This window comes from Dufourea novaeangliae, unplaced genomic scaffold, assembly GCF_001272555.1.
Source record: "Dufourea novaeangliae isolate 0120121106 unplaced genomic scaffold, ASM127255v1 scaffold57, whole genome shotgun sequence".
In the NCBI taxonomy this organism is placed as follows: domain Eukaryota; kingdom Metazoa; phylum Arthropoda; class Insecta; order Hymenoptera; family Halictidae; genus Dufourea; species Dufourea novaeangliae.
Window position 1 is genome coordinate 68555 of NW_015373937.1, and position 19577 is coordinate 88131.

General features: G+C 42.8%; 3 protein-coding genes across 3 annotated transcripts; all 3 read left to right on the forward strand.

The window, feature by feature from the left end:
* The first annotated feature begins 631 nt into the window (after nucleotides 1-631).
* LOC107185353 (mucin-17) lies at nucleotides 632-8658 on the forward strand. Its single transcript, XM_015573020.1, has 7 exons — nucleotides 632-719; nucleotides 4488-6967; nucleotides 7045-7495; nucleotides 7557-7743; nucleotides 7820-8085; nucleotides 8173-8327; nucleotides 8482-8658. The coding sequence occupies exons 1-7, from the start codon at nucleotides 632-634 to the stop codon at nucleotides 8656-8658; spliced, it is 3804 nt and encodes a 1267-aa protein (XP_015428506.1).
* A 2373-nt stretch (nucleotides 8659-11031) lies between these two features.
* LOC107185425 (prohormone-3) lies at nucleotides 11032-13295 on the forward strand. The gene is made up of 6 exons (XM_015573096.1): nucleotides 11032-11073; nucleotides 11435-11633; nucleotides 12171-12306; nucleotides 12386-12538; nucleotides 12702-12790; nucleotides 12994-13295. Exons 2-6 carry the CDS (start codon nucleotides 11469-11471, stop codon nucleotides 13135-13137), a joined length of 687 nt encoding a protein of 228 aa, XP_015428582.1. The 5' UTR covers nucleotides 11032-11073; nucleotides 11435-11468; the 3' UTR covers nucleotides 13138-13295.
* A 2572-nt stretch (nucleotides 13296-15867) lies between these two features.
* Nucleotides 15868-19531, forward strand: LOC107185453 (T-complex protein 1 subunit epsilon). Its single transcript, XM_015573132.1, has 7 exons — nucleotides 15868-16092; nucleotides 16656-17080; nucleotides 17154-17346; nucleotides 17667-17936; nucleotides 18246-18431; nucleotides 18774-19092; nucleotides 19181-19531. The coding sequence occupies exons 1-7, from the start codon at nucleotides 15985-15987 to the stop codon at nucleotides 19312-19314; spliced, it is 1635 nt and encodes a 544-aa protein (XP_015428618.1). The 5' UTR covers nucleotides 15868-15984; the 3' UTR covers nucleotides 19315-19531.
* The last annotated feature ends 46 nt before the right edge of the window (nucleotides 19532-19577 follow it).

A 19577-nucleotide genomic window follows, 5' to 3' on the forward strand; every position in this document is an offset into this window, starting at 1 on the left:
GGGGCCCTGTTCTCGGAACAGAAACTGTTTCCACAAACTCGTCATTTTCCATTCTGAACGTATCGTCTACGCTGGGTTACGCGAAGATTTGAAAGCTTGGGATGGAGTTAAGATGGATATTTAAATCACCAGAAAAATTCTATTGATGCAGACCTGATGTGGTCTGGGTCTAGACAGATTCTTGTATTTATTATTGATTTCTACGGAAGTATTCGAACAAAATAATACCTACAGATATTCTGTGTATATTACGATATTTACCTAGTAGACAACGCGTTGATGGAGCTCATCGTTCTCCTTTTTTCGATAATTCTCTTGGTGGATCACCGTTCAGAGATACTAAGAGTTAAAACGTAATAGAATCTCCGTGGCGTGGAGCCGAGATATTCTTGTACCGTTACCGAAGACCGCGGATATAATACAAGCAGATTTGAAAGGACGATTAATGTACTGCCCATTCTCCACGGGAAGAGTACCATTCCCCGTTCAAAAGTGGCGGGCGAGGAGCGTTCAGCTTCTGTTTAATTCAAATCGCCTTCATCAATGTAGGCTAATTACCCCACGGGCTCTTTTCACGACAACCAGCAATTTCTACCGACGAACAATATAATGTTTTTTTTTTCTGTTGCAGATGGCTGTCAGGAAGAGTGTCCAATTACTCCTCGTCATCCTTTCTTCGACGTCCGTCATCTCGCGCTCGAATGTGGCCCAAGCCACAGGTAACGATTGGATTGCATAACAAACAATAAAACACGAAGATCACGAACCCACGTACCTTTAGTGAATCGAGTTGTTTCGCTAAACGATACCTCGCGGGTACAAAAATAAACTCGCGTAATAACGCAGACGGTAACCTTTGACTTTTACCTTACCATAGGAAAAAAAAAACACGTTTCGCTTCGATTCTCCGGGCGGGATTGGCACAGATGAACTTTTTCCGTTCTCGTTGAACCCCCTGGCTAAAATCGACCCGAGGCGATTCAACTTCCGCGGGCAATCATAAAAGTTCCCCATTTATACGAACAGAAACGTGATTTTACGAAAACCCATTTTCGTCGACCGAAACTGCCAACTTTTCTGTCTGGACGATTAATTCGTCTCAGACATATGTAGGTCGAAAACGTGAAAGTGGTAATACCTCCGATAAACCTCCGTACCCAGGCAATAAACGTCACCAGTGATCCCTGGAAAGTCTTTCAGGATCATTAAGGCTGCTCCCGTTTCATCGATTCACAATGGAAAATTCCTATTTTTTTTAAATCACCGTAGATTTGTAGGAGGCCTCGATAGATGCATTATTCGATATTTCGTTCATTAGGCTGAAAGCACCCTTTAAATTAGGGCTGTATGACTTCGCAACAGGCAAAATCAAAAGGCTATCATTGGTGGTGTGGTGGTACGGAGTATCCAAGTGGGAGACGGGAGTAGAAGTTATGCAGCTCTGCCATAAATGTTAATATATGTTCTCATATTTCCTTGTATATCCTCAACACTACAGTAAATATGAAAAAAATATTACAATGAAGATTTAATGACTTCCCATGCTCTATACAATTGTTAATAATAAACTATATTTTAAACAATTTTGTGGTACAGTTTCATAAAGCATAAAAAGCTATTAAATTTTCATTCTAAAATTTGTTTGATATCTACTATTGATTTCAAGATAAACAGGAAACTATGAACTAATTAAACTTTAAGGGATGATTTCACCTCGCAGAATCGAATACCAGTAAAAACGAAAAATTTTCAAATGTTTCTATTGAAATCCTCTACAAATCTGTGAAATTTAAAAAGAATTGGAATCTTCGAACTACCCTTTTCAGTACTTTTAACGTTGATAGGTCGACGGTCTCGCGAAAAATTTTAGCGACTGCCCTCGAATTCAGACCGCGGATCGGCGCGGAAATATGTGTGTCAGCCGCAGGGGAATATCTGAAATTTCTGTCGCGCATTGGGAACACGCGGGTTCAGGGACGAGAGATGCGACCGAGACGCGGCGCGGCGCGACTGGAATTCGCGACTTTCGAAAGGAAGTGAGATGTAAGTAGAATTCGGTGTCAGTGTTGGCTCGTCGGATTCTGAAAAGTGTGCGTAAGCACACGACGTCTGTACACGTCTCTGTGTGTGTTGGTTCACGGCTATTGAATCGTGAAACTCCAATGACCCCGCGGATAATTTGCAAAATGACTGGCATTCAAAAGAGACACCACTGGGAACCATCGGCACGTGGGAATGCGATGTTTCTTCGTCGTGTTGACACACACGATTACGGTGTATTGCAAACAATTCGCGCGAACGAGCGCGAGTGCACGTTCGATGGAAACCCCGGAAACCACGCGTGTCGTACGAACCGAGGAGGACGCGGGTTTACGGGACTTTTCATTGACCCCCGACATTTTCTTCGATTTCCAAGGAAGAGGCCCGGCAAGTTTTATTGCTCATTCGGTTGGTTGGTCGTGTTTGCAAAATGATAATGATACATCCTTGTTACGTGCACGTTACAATGTTACCACTGGACTGCGGACGTTTATGCTAATTCGCTCTTTTATAGACGGATCCGTGAAAAAATCGAGATAAGTGGAGAACAATTTCCTCGGTTAAGAGTCGTGTTAAGTACCGAGTAATATAAGGACTTTATTGCATATTATTATAGCTTTTACTTTGTCGTGTTGGACCGGTTCTCGCGCACCATAAATGCGTAAACCGCGGAGTTTCGTTACATTATGATGCAAAGCGTATTCAATGAGTAAGTTTCTACTTTGTCTTTGAGAAGCTTCGTGTTTCTAGAGTCTATAAATGTTGGAACTATGTTCAGAGTACATCTGTTGGAAGTGGATCAATGAAGTCCTCCAGAGGTCCATGAATTTACGTTGATTCGTAGACCCGAGAGACGGAGTCCATTCCGTTGGAAATATCAGAAAAATTTTCTTTATCGCTGGTCCAAGTTCGTGAGATATTAATTAGACGGGTAGATCATAAAATTCGCAGGGGAGAGTAACTAATAACGTCGCGCTCGTATTTCACGATAACGTGTAAATTTAACGAGGTTCTGGATACGCGGTACGAAACTTTTAATGAACTCCGCCGAGTTCTCGATTCAACCCGGTTCTACGTGCAACGTGTCACTGCAAAAAAAAAAAGAAAAGAAAGAAACGTGATCCAATTCAGCGAAATTCCGGGTCGTTAATCAAACAACACGCACTAGTCTTGTTATTATATACTATATATTGGTGATAGCTAGTCGACTTACTTAACACACCTGGGAATCGATACGGCAGCGTTTGCAGACCACTCGACGTGAGGACACTTTCTCGACTGATAATTGAAACTACCGAGTACATTTTTCCGTGCAGGTACCCGTCTACAAAAATACGAACATTCCCACCAAGCCCAATGTTTATCAAACATTGTGACCCTCACGAATCGGTCGTTTGTCGACATAGTTATTAGGGGCAACGAGTCATGTTACTAAAAAAAACAGATCATAAAATTTGCCCTAAAAATGACCTGAGTCGTATCATTCATTCGACGCTAGAAAAACAAAGGAATCAAGGCTGACCCGAGAACGGTTTCACAGCCGGGTTGGTGATATTTTATGAAAAATTCCGAGTTTCCTGCTTACGGTTGAGCTACTTTCAAACATCTAAATACGTAGTATTTTATATTATACGGAGATAACGGATCAACCGACCTATTCCATTTAATTACCAGTGTTTTAATTTCTTGATTATAAATCGCGTGTAGGAAAATCCTTCGATTCAGTGATCCCGGAAGGATTTGTAATCCGAGCGTGTCGCCTCGAGGCGTCCGTGTAACTGGCGTCGTTATACGCGCCAAAGAGTAACCGGTGAAGTTTCGTGAAAATTGAAAAAAAAATTGAAGGAAAAATGTGTAGAACGGTGGAAGTACCATGTCAAGCACTACGGACGATTCACGGAGTAGGTCATTATATCGGTAGTACGCGTGCATATAAGGAAGCACGTGCAAAGCCTACATGCTTGCTCGCCTATGCTGTCGGTCACCTAACCAGAACCGATCACGCTAAATAGTTGCTATTACAGCCAGAAAAACCTAAATAACTCGCTTTAATACCACACGACGACGCGATCAGGGTTTTTCGTCTAAACGACGAAAGTTGAACGACAACCGATTCCCGCTAGAGGCAGACACGTATGGAATTCGGGACGAAGGCGTCCCCGATTCGCGCGTGGAACCTCCGAAATACCGAATGAATCGCCGAACTCGTTTCGTTTTCAACTCGTTTTAACGCGAACCGTTGTAAAGAGTCGCAACTAATTGCCACCTCGCTCGGAATAACGAAGAGTCTCGTCGTCGAAACGAACCGCTATCCCACGGAATAAAATTAAGCCCCCTCCCTTTATCTTGATGCTTTCGGGGATCATAGAGCAACGATTATTACACTGTCCACTCGCCATCGAATTGGCTGATCGTGAAACTTAAGGAATGCATGATTCTCGTTACAGGTAGAAGATTGTTCGGCGGTTACAGAATAGTCCCGAAAATCTGTCAGCCGACGATTCCGTTGCGCGTGAAGTCGAACGAACCAGCGATATGCATGTTCAACTACGAGTGCTCGAGGAGAAACGGTCAAGTGGTCGGCGCCTGTATGGACGGATTTCTGTTCGGCGCGTGCTGTCAACTCCCGTCGAAGAATTCCGGCCTAGTCGATCTTGACAAGGTCCCGAGCAACGATGAAATATTCAACGTGCACGAGATCGATCACGTGCCGGATATTCCGATCCTGTTAAATTCGGACGGTACGCCCCTCGGGATGACCGTGTCCCAGGATAACACGGTGAAAACCGAGACGCCCGGTAATAATCATTTGAACAACGATGGGACCGGGTATACAAAGATTTCCACTTTCAAAGTCCCGTCGACAACCACCAGACCATCGTCCAGCGTGTCATATGTCATGGACAGTGTTCAAAATGCGGAGAAACCGCAGATACCTATCCAACCGGATATAAGTCATCTGGAGGAGGACTTTCCAGCTCTGTTAGGCCAGCAGAATATCCTAGACGATCTCGCGCTGCCTGGATTGTTGAGTCATTCTGACTCGAACAACGACATACAGAATCATCAGGACGTTTCAGCCGTCAATCCGATCACCACTTTGCTCAGTCCCGATCAGATACTTCAGATCGCCGATCCCGTTGATCAGCTTCCTGCTCTGTTCTCCCAGGGACTGGGCCAGAGCAATCACAGTTCGGCGGAGACTGTACTGTTGAACGAGAACGGGACCATGTTGAACGAGACGTATAATCCTGATGATCTGTTCAAGCCTGGTGTCGACTCCAGCACCGAGAAGAAGAGACTCACCGAAATACCAACCACTCAGAGGCCAAAAGTAACCGAGAGCATGGCGTTTATGAGCACCAAGAAGAAGCCAACGTATGGTACCACTTATCAAGGCAGGCCTACGATTCATTGGGTCAAGTTTCCTGATCAGTCTGGATCCCTGAATGACGCAGCGTCTTCTGGCTCCGAACAAATGTTCAGCACCTCGTCGATGACCAAATCACCGTCAATCACGCAAATGTACAGTAACACGCAGCGATTGACAACGAGCTCTCCCGTTCTGGAGGACGTCACCTTCGAAAAGGTCAGCACAGTGGAAGAAAGAGTGTCCACGAAGAACGTTGAGGCTATTGGTTCCATTAATGAGAGGACTACTACTCCAATGACCACTCTGAGCGATGAGAAAGATGAGTTGATTAGGGTACCGACGATCACTTACGACACGCCATCCGGCAACAAGAAGGACGACACGGTGGATACAGAAGAAATGGCCATTAATCATATAATTTCTATCCTTAATGACACAAAACCAGGTTCTGGTACTACTATTCAGACACCGAATTCATCCATAAATAAGTGGGTCAGCATAGATGAGACATCGAAACCGTCTCTGGTCAGAATTTCCACGCCGAAGCCTGCTGTACCCCCACCAACCACTGCTCAGTCTTTCCCTTATATTTTCTACAAGCCAATGCAAACGTCGAACTACTACAACTATGAAACGGTTCCCACAGATACAACTTATTCTCCGTATCCAACGACCAATACACATCCCTCGAAACCATTGACTCAAGCCAGTACCAGCAGCTACGGTTATCAGACCAAAACGACTACAAATCCTCCAGCTCCCACGGTGATAGTTCTAGGACCTCTTGAAACGGAATTCACCGTCGAAACTACACAGAAGACCGTCACCAAGAAGCCCGAAATTGTCCGACCTACTGCGTCGATCGTTAGACCCACAACTGGATCTTTAAGGCCGAGTCTACTAACCACCAAGAAGCCCAGCGTATCCACCACGATAACTCACAACATCAGTACAGTGATTTCGAATGTGGCCACCAATAACGTAGTCTCGACGAGTTTCTTCAGCGTGAACGTGAAGGATGGAACCACTTCGAGACCGACACTCAGTAACAAGTACAGTACAGAACCTGTCCTCGCTGAGAATGAACAAGCCTCTGAGAAAGTGCCCACCAGAAGACCCACAATTTGGACCACCCTAGCACCCTGGTCGGACAAACCGAGTTTCTTCTTGAAACCGTCGACACCGTCGATCGTGTTCCCCGACGACAATTTAACGCCAGTGAACACCGTGATCGTCAAAGACACCAGCGTCTCGACAACAGTGGACATTAAAGGGACGACTGCGACACCTCCCTGCGAGGAAGAAACGCCAGCCCCTAACGACCTAATCAACTTCCCACCGGTTCGTAATCCAAATCTGAACATCTCAGCGCCCACCTCGCAGCAAGAGAAGCCCACCATCATCGATACGTTCGACAATATCGGTTACCCTGACCTGGAGATCCTGAACGAGAATGATATACCGATCTCAACGTTCGTCGAAGACGATGTCCTGAATAACAAACTCGACACATTCGTGAACAAGATCGTGGAGAGTCTGCAGGGCAATTTCCAGGTACATATATGATGAGACTTAAATATCAGCAGATCGGCGTAAGTAGATCAAGATTAATCTTCCTTTCGTTTATGTAGGATCTCAAAGATGTTGTCTACAATCGCACGAGTGTGACAACAGCCGCTCCTCTATCCACCGTAACGAAAAGACCGACGACCACCACGAAGAAACCCGTGCGAAGACCAGTGTCGACGACCAAACCATTGTCGTCGAGCACGACAAGAAGACCAGCGACCACGAAGAGACCTACAAGTCGTCCGACACCATCGAGGCCATCGACGGCGGAGAAACCAGGCATCCGTCCATCGAAACCGACCACGTTGAAACCGAAACCGACCACGGTGTCTAGCGTCACCACGAAGAAACCCCAGGTGACAACGAAACGGCCCAGACCGACCAGAAGACCCACCACAACGCTCGCTCCCACCACGGAGGCGGTAGTAGTCGAAGACGAAGAAGCTGGTCCATTCACCACGATCGAAACGACCACGGTTTCACAGCTACCATCCTCATCCGGTCTACGCTCACGTAAGTACCTAATGTTCTATACTTGATCTTCGAGGTCTCATTGTCTATGTTTGCTGCATAGAATGTGGGATAAGACCTCTAGCCAGAGAAGGGAAGATTGTCGGTGGTAAAGCAGCGTACTTTGGAAAATGGCCCTGGCAGGTCCTAATTCGCGAGGCCACGTGGCTTGGTCTCTTCACGAAGAACAAATGCGGAGGTGTTCTCATTACAGAGAAGTACGTCGTCACTGCTGCCCACTGTCAACCAGGGTAAGGATGATACTTTCATAATGTGTTTACATGATTCTTCGATGGTTTCGATAATTTATTGCTTCTTCTGGCACAGATTCTTAGCGACCCTGGTGGCAGTTTTTGGTGAGTTCGATCTATCCGGCGAATTGGAGGGCAAACGAAGCCTGACGAGGAACGTTCGACGAGTGATCGTGAACAGAGGCTACGATCCTGCGACGTTCGAGAACGATCTGGCTCTGCTGGAACTGGATTCTCCTGTAGAGTTCGACGAACACATCGTGCCGATCTGTATGCCGGAGGATGGCACGGATTATACTGGGAGAATGGCCACTGTCACGGGTTGGGGACGATTGAAATACGGTGAGTAGCAGATTCTCGATCCTACGTTGATAAGTAGACGTCAGAAAAATCCTTCATTTGTATGATGTAACGTAATCATTTGCACAGATGGTGGTGTACCGTCGGTTCTCCAAGAGGTACAAGTGCCAATCATAAAGAACTCCGTCTGTCAGGAGATGTTTCAGACAGCCGGCCATTCCAAGCTGATTCTCGATAGCTTCCTTTGCGCTGGTTACGCCAACGGGCAGAAGGACTCGTGCGAGGTACTTTTAGGGCAATTTAATTTCCTGTCGCGAACCATTAGCTTATTACTTGAAAATTTCGCGATTCATTGCCTTCGTGGTAGCAAAAATCCGGGATTCCATTGGTCTGTTCCTCGTGGAATGGTGTCATTAATCTTGTCGATGCGTTCTTCAGGGTGACAGTGGCGGGCCGTTGGTGATGCAACGACCGGACGGAAGATGGTTCCTGGTTGGCACGGTGTCGCACGGGATTAAATGCGCCGCTCCCTATCTACCTGGTGTCTATATGAGGACCACTTACTTCAAGCCATGGCTGCAGGGCGTCACCGGGACCAGAGGATCAGGAAACTGAATCGTTTCCCACGGGGGAAACGCGACTGGCATCGATGATTCTCCGTGCCGCTTGTATAAATGTACAAAGGACCAACTAATTTATTTCCTTCGGGATAGATCGAAGAATGTCGGCCGAGGGACTAAAGAGAGTTAAAACGCGCACGAAATGCGTCTCTGATACTATTTCCAACTTTAAATAACTGACATATAGATAAGATAAGGGTGCAGAAAGTTGAGAATGATCGATTATTTAAATTTCGAAATAGTATCGTAATAAATATTGATCGGTGTATACGAGAAAGAAACGGTGTACGTATTCTATGTGTATTCAAATCGTCGAACGTGGTTTGTGTGTTCCGTGTACATATACGTGATTACGTGTATACCAGCCAGAAAACGGGCAAACTTTCGAATGTGAAACACTTCGACGGCGATTTTATGGACGGAATAATATTAACGAGTAATCGATTGTTAGAGGATCAGATCAAGGAATTCTGATACCAATAAAGTCTTGCTCAGCTGCGGTACCAGCCCGTATCTTATATGTATACACGGTTACGTGTTTTGCGAGAACCTTATTTATTTCGTTGTTAGAGCTGTTATTTATTAAACCCATTTTTCTACAAGATAACAGTCTTTCCTTTAACACCCCGCTCGCACGGCAACGGAAACCAACGTCCGTCCATCCGTCTCGAGACTCGAGTTATGCGGAATTTCTACAGTTCACGCGACCAACGGGGAGGGAGGGAAAAAAAAAAATAAACGATCTTCAGGTCGACCATAAAAATCGTCGAACGACCTTACGCACTCGTGTAATAATCACCGGAGAGTGGCAGCGTGCAAATGCCACGAAGTTCACGCGACGTGGACGAAGTTTCTCGGAACTGGAGGAACCTGTTACGTCTGTCGGCACGCGACAGTTAATCCCAGGTAGCGCATCTATCCGGTACAATATACGGAATTATTTACGCGGGAACGAAAAAAAAAACGGGTCAGGTTAGGCCGGGGACCGGTTACGTGACCCACGCATAAAACATAAAGGGGTAGTTTTAATATTCACGAGCACGTCACCCCCGTTCAAGTCTGACCACCCTTCGTCACGAAGTAGCTAGGTGTTTCTCGATTTTTCGTTTCGATTTTTTACCCATTGAGAAAACGGAGAAGGAATATAAATAGGTATTAACGCTGCTAACGGCGAGTGGCCCTTTGGCATTTCCACGGACAGGTGGTTGTGCGTTTAAAGGGAGGGGGGCAGGTGCGTGTACAGGATGCGTGTCGAGAACACTTGAACCGTGATTTTCTCGAGGTAAACACGATTCAGGTGAAATCTGTTATCCATCCAGAATGGTAATTGGTCTGGAAAGATCCAGATAACATGAACGAAACGAAAGCTATCGAATAATTAAAGAAGGGAAAATTGATACTCCGTTTTGTAAGGTGTTGTTTAATTGAACCGCGGGACACATCCGGATACATACACTTCTTCGCGGGCCACGTAGGGAGCTTATATGTATATGGAGCAGGATCGACCGCCCGGTAGAACATCAGGACACCCCGGATCAATATGCCCAAGAGAGACCGAAACAATGGCGGTACGCGAGGCGCGACGAGGACAGAGCTGTACACCCACACAGAATATGCGCCCCGTTCTACGGCGCTGCCTGTGTCCTGGGATGTTGGATGCAATTTTCACGGAGGCTCTTGTCTCATTCTAAATGCCCGTAACCGGAAGAGCTTTCAAGATAATTCCCTTGTACCTTTCCTCGCGGAAAGACGGTGGAAAAGATCTGGGTTAAATTACCAACAATGCAGTTTCTGGAAGAAGGTTATCCCCCAAGCGTTTCCGGAGTTAATGCGAAAGTTCGGAATGAAACGATTAAATGCTCGGCTGTTTGCAATTGTAAATTCGATTCGAATCGCATTTACGGAAACAAACAGAACCCTCTGGAAAATTCTAAGCAAACAAACAGAATTATTGTACGATTAATTGAACACACGATAGATAGATGTGGATCTCTCCGTTCGGGTGGGTACAAGGGTAAGGTACGAGGACTCGTTCGAGATGATCGAAAAGAAATTTTATTATCTATGTTTCTGTCATGTGTGAAAGAGAAAAGGTTATCAAGCGTCGCTTATAAAACGAGCAATCGAAAATCTGAATGAAGAAAATGTCACCTGGGTCGTGGTGCGCGGAAGAAAAAAGTCAAGCGTCGCGCTTGCGCGACGCTTTCCACGAGCTTGCATGTATAAGGGAAACCGGAACGACGTAGGTGTATGTATAGATTGCCAATGCGACCGCGGCTGGACTCAGTCCTCCAGCGAACTCCACCGAGGACTTGTTGATCCCAGGAACTGGTGCGATCTAGGCAGCTGAGATCCTTTTTGGTCAATCTACCGAGAACAACCGGCCGAGCTGAGGCTTAGACCGAATCCTGTGAGTTAGATGATTATTTCGTAATTATTATTTCCAAGATTCTTTTTCATTGGTACCACATTCAACCTTGACTTGTCTTGAACATCATATCGGTTCTAACTTCGGTCTACGATCTGTGATCTTCTTCAGATAGGTACTTTTCCAAAAATGAAACGCAGGCTTGTCCAAATACCACAAATTTTTTTTTTAACTAGAAGGCAAGGAGATTATAAATAGTTGGTAAATCACAGATTGCCTTAGAAAGGTACTGCTTTCCAAATATTACAATTCAATTGAGCTGACCCTGCTTTTGATCTCTCCTGCCAGCTCGCTGCAAACTGAAGATCAGTTTTACGTTATCGCAGATTGTCCGATTTTTCAGAGATCCAGAATCCACTTGGCTGCAATCGATCACAATGACGCATACATGCGTTGCACTAGCTATCGTCGCTTTGGCAAGCACGATGCATTTCGGCGTCGAGGCGTGGGGCGGTCTCTTCAATCGTTTCAGCCCGGAGATGCTGTCGAACCTCGGCTACGGCGGCCACGGGGACTACATGGGCAAAACGGGATTGTACCAGGTACGGGGACGAATAGAAAATCTCGCGAAACGATATAAAGCCCCGAGGTTGTATTTGTCGTAATGTTGCACCTTTGCCGCAGTACGGCCGGTCGCGGTTGGATCGATAGATTATTTTCACGTGAGAGCTGCATGAAAACCGTCCCGACTCTGTCACGAGCGATTCTCACGAGAGAAGAGTCGTTATATCTCGACGCCAATTTGCAAATCAGACTAAAATTGCGGGCAGTAATCAAGCAATTACTCGAACACTGTACACGCGATTATGAGAAATTACTAGGGGCAGTCCTTTGGGAATTAAACGTTGAGAGCTATCTATTTCATGAATCTTTGTAACTCGATCGACATAAGGTTGCTCGAAAAAACATCGCAAATTCCCCCTTAGCACGTACAGTGGATCCCTTAAGATATGGCACAGCCAAAGCATGACCTGCTGCTCTACTTTCGTTCCTTCGTCGCAGTTATTCGACTACATATACATATGTACGTTTTTTAGTCGCGCATTGTGAGTTTTAACGTTTTCGCGTTTCGATTAAAGCGGCCGTTGTCTGCTGCCTATGGAAACTCATACGGTGATTCGTTGGAGGAGCTACCGGATGTGCCGTGTGAAGACAGAACGTGCACGGCCAACGAGCACTGCTGTCCAGGTTTCATCTGCGTGGACGTGGACGGAGGTAATTTTTCGTTTTCCCTGATACTTCAATCTTCTCTGCCCGATCAGACGATGATCAAGCCGTCAATCGGTTGTTCCAGTGATCGGCCATTGCGAGATCTTCGATTTCGGACAGAAACAAGGCGAGCTTTGCAGGCGGGACAACGACTGCGAAACTGGTTTGATGTGCGCCCTGGTGCCCGGCAGCGAGACTCGCTCGTGTCAACCACCGGTGACGTCCAATAAACTATATAGTGAGTATATCCCACGGTTGATTTGGTATCGTTTAACGATTCCGTGGCGGAAGGTCAATTCACAAACGATTACGTCAAAGGGGGATATAATTATACGCTCTTACGCGAAGAGCCTTATATTTAACCTGCCAGCGTGGGACCAACTGTTTCTGAATGATTCCAGATGAGGAGTGTAACATGTCCGGGGAGTGCGACATCAGCCGTGGTCTGTGTTGTCAGCTTCAAAGACGTCATCGACAGACACCCAGAAAGGTACTTACGTTTTCCTTGTTCCTCCTTGTTAACCCTTTCGCTGTGTTGAAAAATAATTTTCAAATGCTCTTCAGTTTTCATTCGTGATTTCACAGAAACTTTTTATATAGATCTTGAGTTTATCTCACGTCGTGTGAAGTGAACATCGAATATGTTAAATAATCTTCATTATTTTTCATTGAAAGTTCTCGCTTGTCCCTTAGGTTTGCTCCTACTTCAAGGATCCTCTGGTGTGCATCGGACCAGTGGCCACCGATCAGATAAAGTCCGTTGTGCAGTACACCTCCGGTGAGAAACGGATCACGGGACAAGGGAATCGATTCTTCAAGAGCGTTCCATTTGCCTAAATGTTCGACCGTGCCTCGTTGGACCGGGTGACAGTGGGAGTGTTGGCAGAAATCAAATACCCATCGTATATAATTCTTGCAGATAATTTAGGATACGTAAGTCTGTCAATTCGAAATTTCCTCGATTCATTCGACGTTTCCGATCCTGTTCTCCTCCGTGACCGCGACGTCACTTCGAACCGGAAGTCGTATTCGTTGAAGCGTGAGAAAAGGATTCGGGAACGATGCAAACGCGCCTACCAATCGGTTCTCTCCTAATATTGCGACTGAGAAATATGATACATATCAGATTAGCCCATTTGTAGGATTGTAAGATAAAATACATATCATTGAGAAGATTTACGGGGCGCGTTTCCAAAAGTTAAGCTTGATTAGAGACGAGCTACGTGTACAGGGTGGATTCTAGACTCCCATCCCATGTACTCTCATTCTTCTTTTCATGATCGTAAAAGACTAGATTTTTGAAAAATCCAATAATCTTCCAGAATCTTCGTTGAAAGTAATTCTTCTTTTTTCTTGCAAAATGATCCCCGTTGCTTTACCCTGTACACGGGCAGAACTAACAAATCCTCGAATCGAGTTTCCTGAATTTACTCGTAAGATGTCTCCTCGAATTACTCAAACGCACAGACAGAGTAAATATATATTTTCATTCTCCTGATTCTCGAGAAGAGGTATCGGATAAATATCCAATGGTACAGGAATATTTTTCACGGGGAAATAGGGGAAGTTTGACGTGACATGAAACTCAAAAAAAAAAAAGATCGGTATCCTATCGAATACACTTTATCCGTGAACTTGATGAGATGAAGAAACGCTTCGTCGGTGTCCATGTTAAGTACTATCGTAAAATTTCGGGACAAATTAACCTCAATTGATGCGTGTCCGGAAGAAGATCTGAAAAAAAAAAAGAATACATATCAAAGAAGTTTTTGCTTCGCGTAGCGTATATTCCAAATTCTTTAGAGGTATACGTGTGTATGTAGTGATCCAGTAGGAGGATTTCATTTCAAGTGTGGAATCCGCTCGATGAAACATTTTATCGCGGGAATCGCTCTACATATCAAGGATTAAATCGCGGGAATCGCTCTACTGAATATTGAAACCTCGGAGGTCGCTTCGTTAAGTGTTATTGAGAAGCCTTAGGGTTAAATATAACGTAATTAAAGGAACTCATGCATCTATGGGAATCGCTACGTTAACTAAATATCTGTCTATGTTAAACGACGCGCGATCGATATCTGTGGGAATCGCGGGCGTTTAATTGTAATTGTGATTTCAAATGAATCGTAATTGTTGAACATTATTGATTAACGCAGATCAAGCGAATGTTACAATTGTAATTATTGTCAGAAGCCGCGGTGTTATTTTGTTTTTTTAAAAAAAGAAACACCATCGCGGATACTCTTTCTGATGCGTCAAGTACCTGTTGCGAAATCTGGACAACCCCTCGTTTCTACGCCACTGATGCTAATCATCGAGAGTCCAACTACACAAATAAAAGAAAGAAAGAAAGAACGTATTTCTAGTTACACGAAATATATATATATATATATATTATATAAATACTATATATTATACTTCCAACGTTGACCTTTATCGTGTAAGGGAAACTCTAACATATCATGTGAATGCCTAAATCCATTAAGGAGAATTTTAAATGTGAATGTTATTACGCGAGATATATATATCGTATTGAAATTATATTTTTATCTTCGATCGATATGTGTACTTAAACATTATATATTTACATAGTATTCATATATTTTCCGGATTCGTATATCTATCAAGTAATGTAATTACCCTCTGATGCGTCGTGCGTATGTCATATTGTAACAAGTATTCAATTGTTTTCGATTTACAATTCCAGGTTCAAAGTATACCTTGATAATGATTGTTTCAATTTTGCGTCTTTACAGAAGTCCTCTTAAACAACCATTTTCTTTACTTAACCGTCGAATTATTACTTAAAAAACCCAAAGAACAAATACAAGATCATAAAGTGATACTAATACATATCATAGGCTAAATGCTTGAAAAATTTCGTTTAAACGTACGACTCATTGGGGGGCTATGGCCATATGGGCCCTGAGTCAAAGTACCTCTATCGAATAAATTAATTCCAGCGTAACTGTATGTGTATAACTATATGTACTGTTCAAAATTATAATGCAGAGTTATAATAGTTTAATGTGAAATACATTGTGGTGCATACAAAACGATTAAACCTGTTGCAATTACTCTGTTCCTTTCCAAGTAGACCAGAATACCCCACATTCGTTACGCATCATGGAGGACATCTTTACAGCATGAAGTTGGAATATTATAAAAAGAATTATGTATACTATTATAAATAAAGTCAATAAAGTAATGAATAACTAGTGTTGAAATTAACCCCAACCCATTACTTAAATCTTAAATGATAAGCATTTTTCAATATGCTAATAAAAGAAATAAGTATATTCCGTCAACTGAAAAAGTTAGTAGCGAACGAAAATGGCGGAATGCGAACGAGTCCCGTATACCGTCTGAAGATCAATATTATCCGCCCATTTTTGTGTTAAGAAAATATGTATTTAATTCACAATTTCCCACATAAAAATTACCAAATTGTTTCTGCTAAGAGTCTACAGTTTCCCATCTTTAAAACTCCCTCCACAACAGTGAATACCGGTCTGCCAACTCGACTGTTCCAGAACAGATGGCAGGGCGTATTCGTGAACATCCGTTGCAGGCAACAAGATGGTCGTGTAGTTCTGACGACGAAGGAACGTAATTCACTGAAGACGGACGCCCCTTAAAACCGGGTTTTATTAACGAAGTGTACGCGTTTATTTTGCGTGCAAAATGACCGCGATTCCTGGCACCGTGGCCTTCGACGAGTACGGCCGACCTTTTATCATCCTTCGTAATCAGGAGAGACAAAAACGGCTGACCGGCAACGATGCAATTAAGGTAAACTTGCGTTTTTTTTACATAATTTCTCTTATACTTTTCATTTCAAAATGTTAATTATTCTTTTGAACACGTATTTCATTATAATTCTATTAGGTTCAAACGTTTATACCTTCCTAAACGTGTTTGGAGGATGATCGACCACGTGAAGCTTTACGGAATGGCGGCGTTTTGTGCTTGGCAATTCATTCTAAAAACGTTACTCGAAAGATATAATATCAGTCGAAATTATAATTATAATTATTTTTTATTATATTCAAGGAATTATTTATTATATTTGGACTCACCAGGAAGTGGGTGATAAAAATAAATAGAGCTTCACTGGTCTGCCCTTTTTTTTTTACCATAAAAGGACATTTGTCACTTCGCGATAGAGCCTAATAGAAGTTCCGGAATTTATTAGTTCTCTAAGAACACTATTTTCTGCTATGATATTTAAATATAAAATAGTATTTAAATAATGTTTATTCAGTAATTATCTGTGTTTCTGAAATAGAATAGATATTACATTTTAAGGTTTACTGAGAAGCATGCTTATAAACTACTAACTTCTTATGTTTCAGTCCCACATTTGGGCAGCCCGCAATGTAGCCAATATTCTAAGAACTTCTTTGGGACCTAAGGGTCTCGATAAATTAATGGTAAGCTCTGATGGAGATATTACTGTAACAAATGATGGAGCAACAATCCTGAAGAACATGGATGTGGACCATGAAATTGCCAAATTAATGGTCCAATTGTCCCAATCTCAAGATGATGAAATTGGAGACGGTACAACTGGTGTTGTTGTATTAGCTGGTGCACTTTTGGAACAAGCTGAGCAACTGTTAGATAAAGGAATTCATCCAATCAGAATAGCAGATGGTTTTGAAATGGCAGCAAAATGTGCTACTGAACATCTCAAGACTATTGTAGATGACTTTGAAGGAAGCAGCGAATATTTGGAACCCTACATCAATATTGCTATGACCAGTCTTGGCTCAAAAATGTAATGAGAAGTTTTGTACTTGCGTGTATTGGTTGTAAATACAAGTTGGCAATACCTTTCCTATTTTTTCCAGCATCAACAAGTGTCATAAGCAAATGGCAGAAATAGCTGTAAATGCTGTATTTGCAGTTTTAGATCCTGAAGCACGGGATGTGAATTTTGAACTCATTAAAGTAGAGGGAAAAGTTGGTGGCAGGTTGGAAGACACTATCCTGGTTCGTGGTGTTATAGTCGATAAGGACTTCAGTCATCCTCAAATGCCAAAGGTAAGTAGTACTTTTATGTAAATTTCCAAAACTGTATTGTATTTTTTAATGATGATAAAACGCAATAGAGAAGGGTAAAGGTTCAGATAATTTGTTTGGTCTACTTTTTCTTTGAATTCAGCACTGTTCTTGTGGCTACTATTTTCTGTAAGCTATTGGAAAGTGAAGTTTCTGTTAAAGTGTAATCATTCAGTGATCTGATCTTTACAGTGGCTTCAATGATCATAAGATTATGAGAGCTGAACTAACAGTTACTGTCTAATAAATGACTTCATTAAGTTACGAAATATACACCGTGAAAAAATTGTATTATGTTGTAGAGGCTGGAAGATGTTAAGCTGGCCATTCTAACGTGTCCATTTGAACCACCTAAGCCAAAAACAAAGCATAAGTTAGATGTTACTTCAGTTGAAGACTACAAGGCTTTGCGTGAATATGAACGGGAAAAATTCACAGAAATGGTGAAGAGGGTGAAGGATGCAGGAACAACACTTGCTATTTGCCAGTGGGGATTTGATGATGAAGCAAATCATCTTCTCCTGCAAAATCAATTGCCTGCTGTCAGATGGGTTGGTGGTCCAGAAATTGAGGTAAGTTGCACTTACTTTCATTATATGCAAGTTGTTTCTTTGCCTAATGATGACAAAACGCAATGGAAGAGGGTAAAAGATTAGATGGCTGACTTGCAGAATTTCAGGAAACTAAGTATTATTCTCATATTATATTCCTAATGAGAGAATAAAAATTGAGATCCTTTAAATTTAGTGGTTGGCGATCTTGCTTTTACCGTGGCTCTAATGACTATAAGATTATGAGATCTGAGGGCTTTTCGTTATATCGTTTGTAGTAAATTAAAATAATAAGAAACAGTTGTAAAGCAGTCCTGAATCCTTTTTCAGTTAATTGCTATTGCAACTGGTGGTCGTATCGTTCCGCGTTTCGAAGAATTAACACCTGAGAAACTTGGTCACGCCGGTGTTGTTAGGGAGCTGACATTTGGTACCACCAAGGATCGTATGCTCGTCATTGAGGAATGCAAGAACTCTCGCGCAGTCACCATTTTTATTCGCGGCGGCAACAAGATGGTAAGTAAAATCTTATTTCTTTAGAATTAATCGTAAGCAAGGAGAATTTCAGCGGTGTTCAAATATGCCTTACTGACCAGACACCTTGCAAGATCAATGCATTAAAAAATTCCTTATATTGTTCAATTTAGGTAAATTTCATTGAACATAACTTTTCTGATGCTACAACTACAAACGAAATGTATAAAACTGATCGAATATAAATGGAAATTTTCGGTTAAACTGAATATAATTCCCGCCGCGTCACCGTTCTTATACGCACACGTTATAACAAGCCATAAAAACTTCATTTGATCAATGAAGTTTATCGATTTATTAAACTATCTGAATTTCTATTTCAAGATCATTGAAGAAGCTAAGCGAGCAATTCACGACGCGCTCTGTACGGTTCGCAACTTGATCAAAGATAAAAAGATTTTATACGGCGGAGGTGCTGCCGAAATTTCCTGCGCCATTGCGTGCGAGAATGAAGCTAACAAAATAAGGACTCTGGAACAGTATGCATTCCGTGCGTTCGCAGAAGCGTTGGAAGCTGTGCCAATGGCACTAGCTGAGAATTCTGGCCTTTCCCCAGTGGACACCCTGGCTGACATAAAGGCACGCCAAGTGGCAGAAAATAATCCCGCTCTCGGTATCGATTGTTTGAATTGGGGTAATGCGGGTACGTACCAAATTGTACTATATTCTTGACTTTAAGTAGAATAGTTTGTTGCAACAAATGGAATTCAAATGATTTTTTAACGTTGCAGATATGAAAGCCCAAAACATAATCGAGACTCTAACCAGCAAAACGCAACAAATCTTGCTGGCTACACAATTGGTCAAAATGATACTCAAGATCGATGACATCCGTTCGCCAACTGATGCCCGTGATGCAGCCTAAAGAAAGTATTTTTAGCTTCGAAAGATTACTGTATGAAAAGATCTAATTATAATTATTACATAATTCACCTTTTTTGCTTTCTCGAGCTTCATTCACACTTCTAATTTGACGTTTAAATTGAATTAACTTCTTCTCTCGTCTGTTCGCTATAACAAGGATAATTTATATAACAATATTGTGATACAACACGAATAAACTGTTTTACTTTTTACCAACACTCCTTACGTCTTATGGCCCTTTCATTCACGATCATCGTCCCTACT

Excerpts from the sequence above, each read along its gene's own strand:
- LOC107185353 (XM_015573020.1), top strand. The coding sequence starts at position 632 with ATGGCTGTCAGGAAGAGTGTCCAATTACTCCTCGTCATCCTTTCTTCG. Across the intron at positions 6,968-7,044 it reads GTCTGCAGGGCAATTTCCAG|GATCTCAAAGATGTTGTCTA; the intron begins GTACATATATGA and ends TCGTTTATGTAG. Across the intron at positions 8,086-8,172 it reads TTGGGGACGATTGAAATACG|ATGGTGGTGTACCGTCGGTT; the intron begins GTGAGTAGCAGA and ends TCATTTGCACAG.
- LOC107185425 (XM_015573096.1), top strand. The coding sequence starts at position 11,469 with ATGACGCATACATGCGTTGCACTAGCTATCGTCGCTTTGGCAAGCACG. Across the intron at positions 12,307-12,385 it reads CTGCGTGGACGTGGACGGAG|TGATCGGCCATTGCGAGATC; the intron begins GTAATTTTTCGT and ends CGGTTGTTCCAG. Across the intron at positions 12,791-12,993 it reads ATCGACAGACACCCAGAAAG|GTTTGCTCCTACTTCAAGGA; the intron begins GTACTTACGTTT and ends CTTGTCCCTTAG.
- LOC107185453 (XM_015573132.1), top strand. The coding sequence starts at position 15,985 with ATGACCGCGATTCCTGGCACCGTGGCCTTCGACGAGTACGGCCGACCT. Across the intron at positions 17,937-18,245 it reads TTGGTGGTCCAGAAATTGAG|TTAATTGCTATTGCAACTGG; the intron begins GTAAGTTGCACT and ends ATCCTTTTTCAG. Across the intron at positions 18,432-18,773 it reads TTCGCGGCGGCAACAAGATG|ATCATTGAAGAAGCTAAGCG; the intron begins GTAAGTAAAATC and ends TTCTATTTCAAG.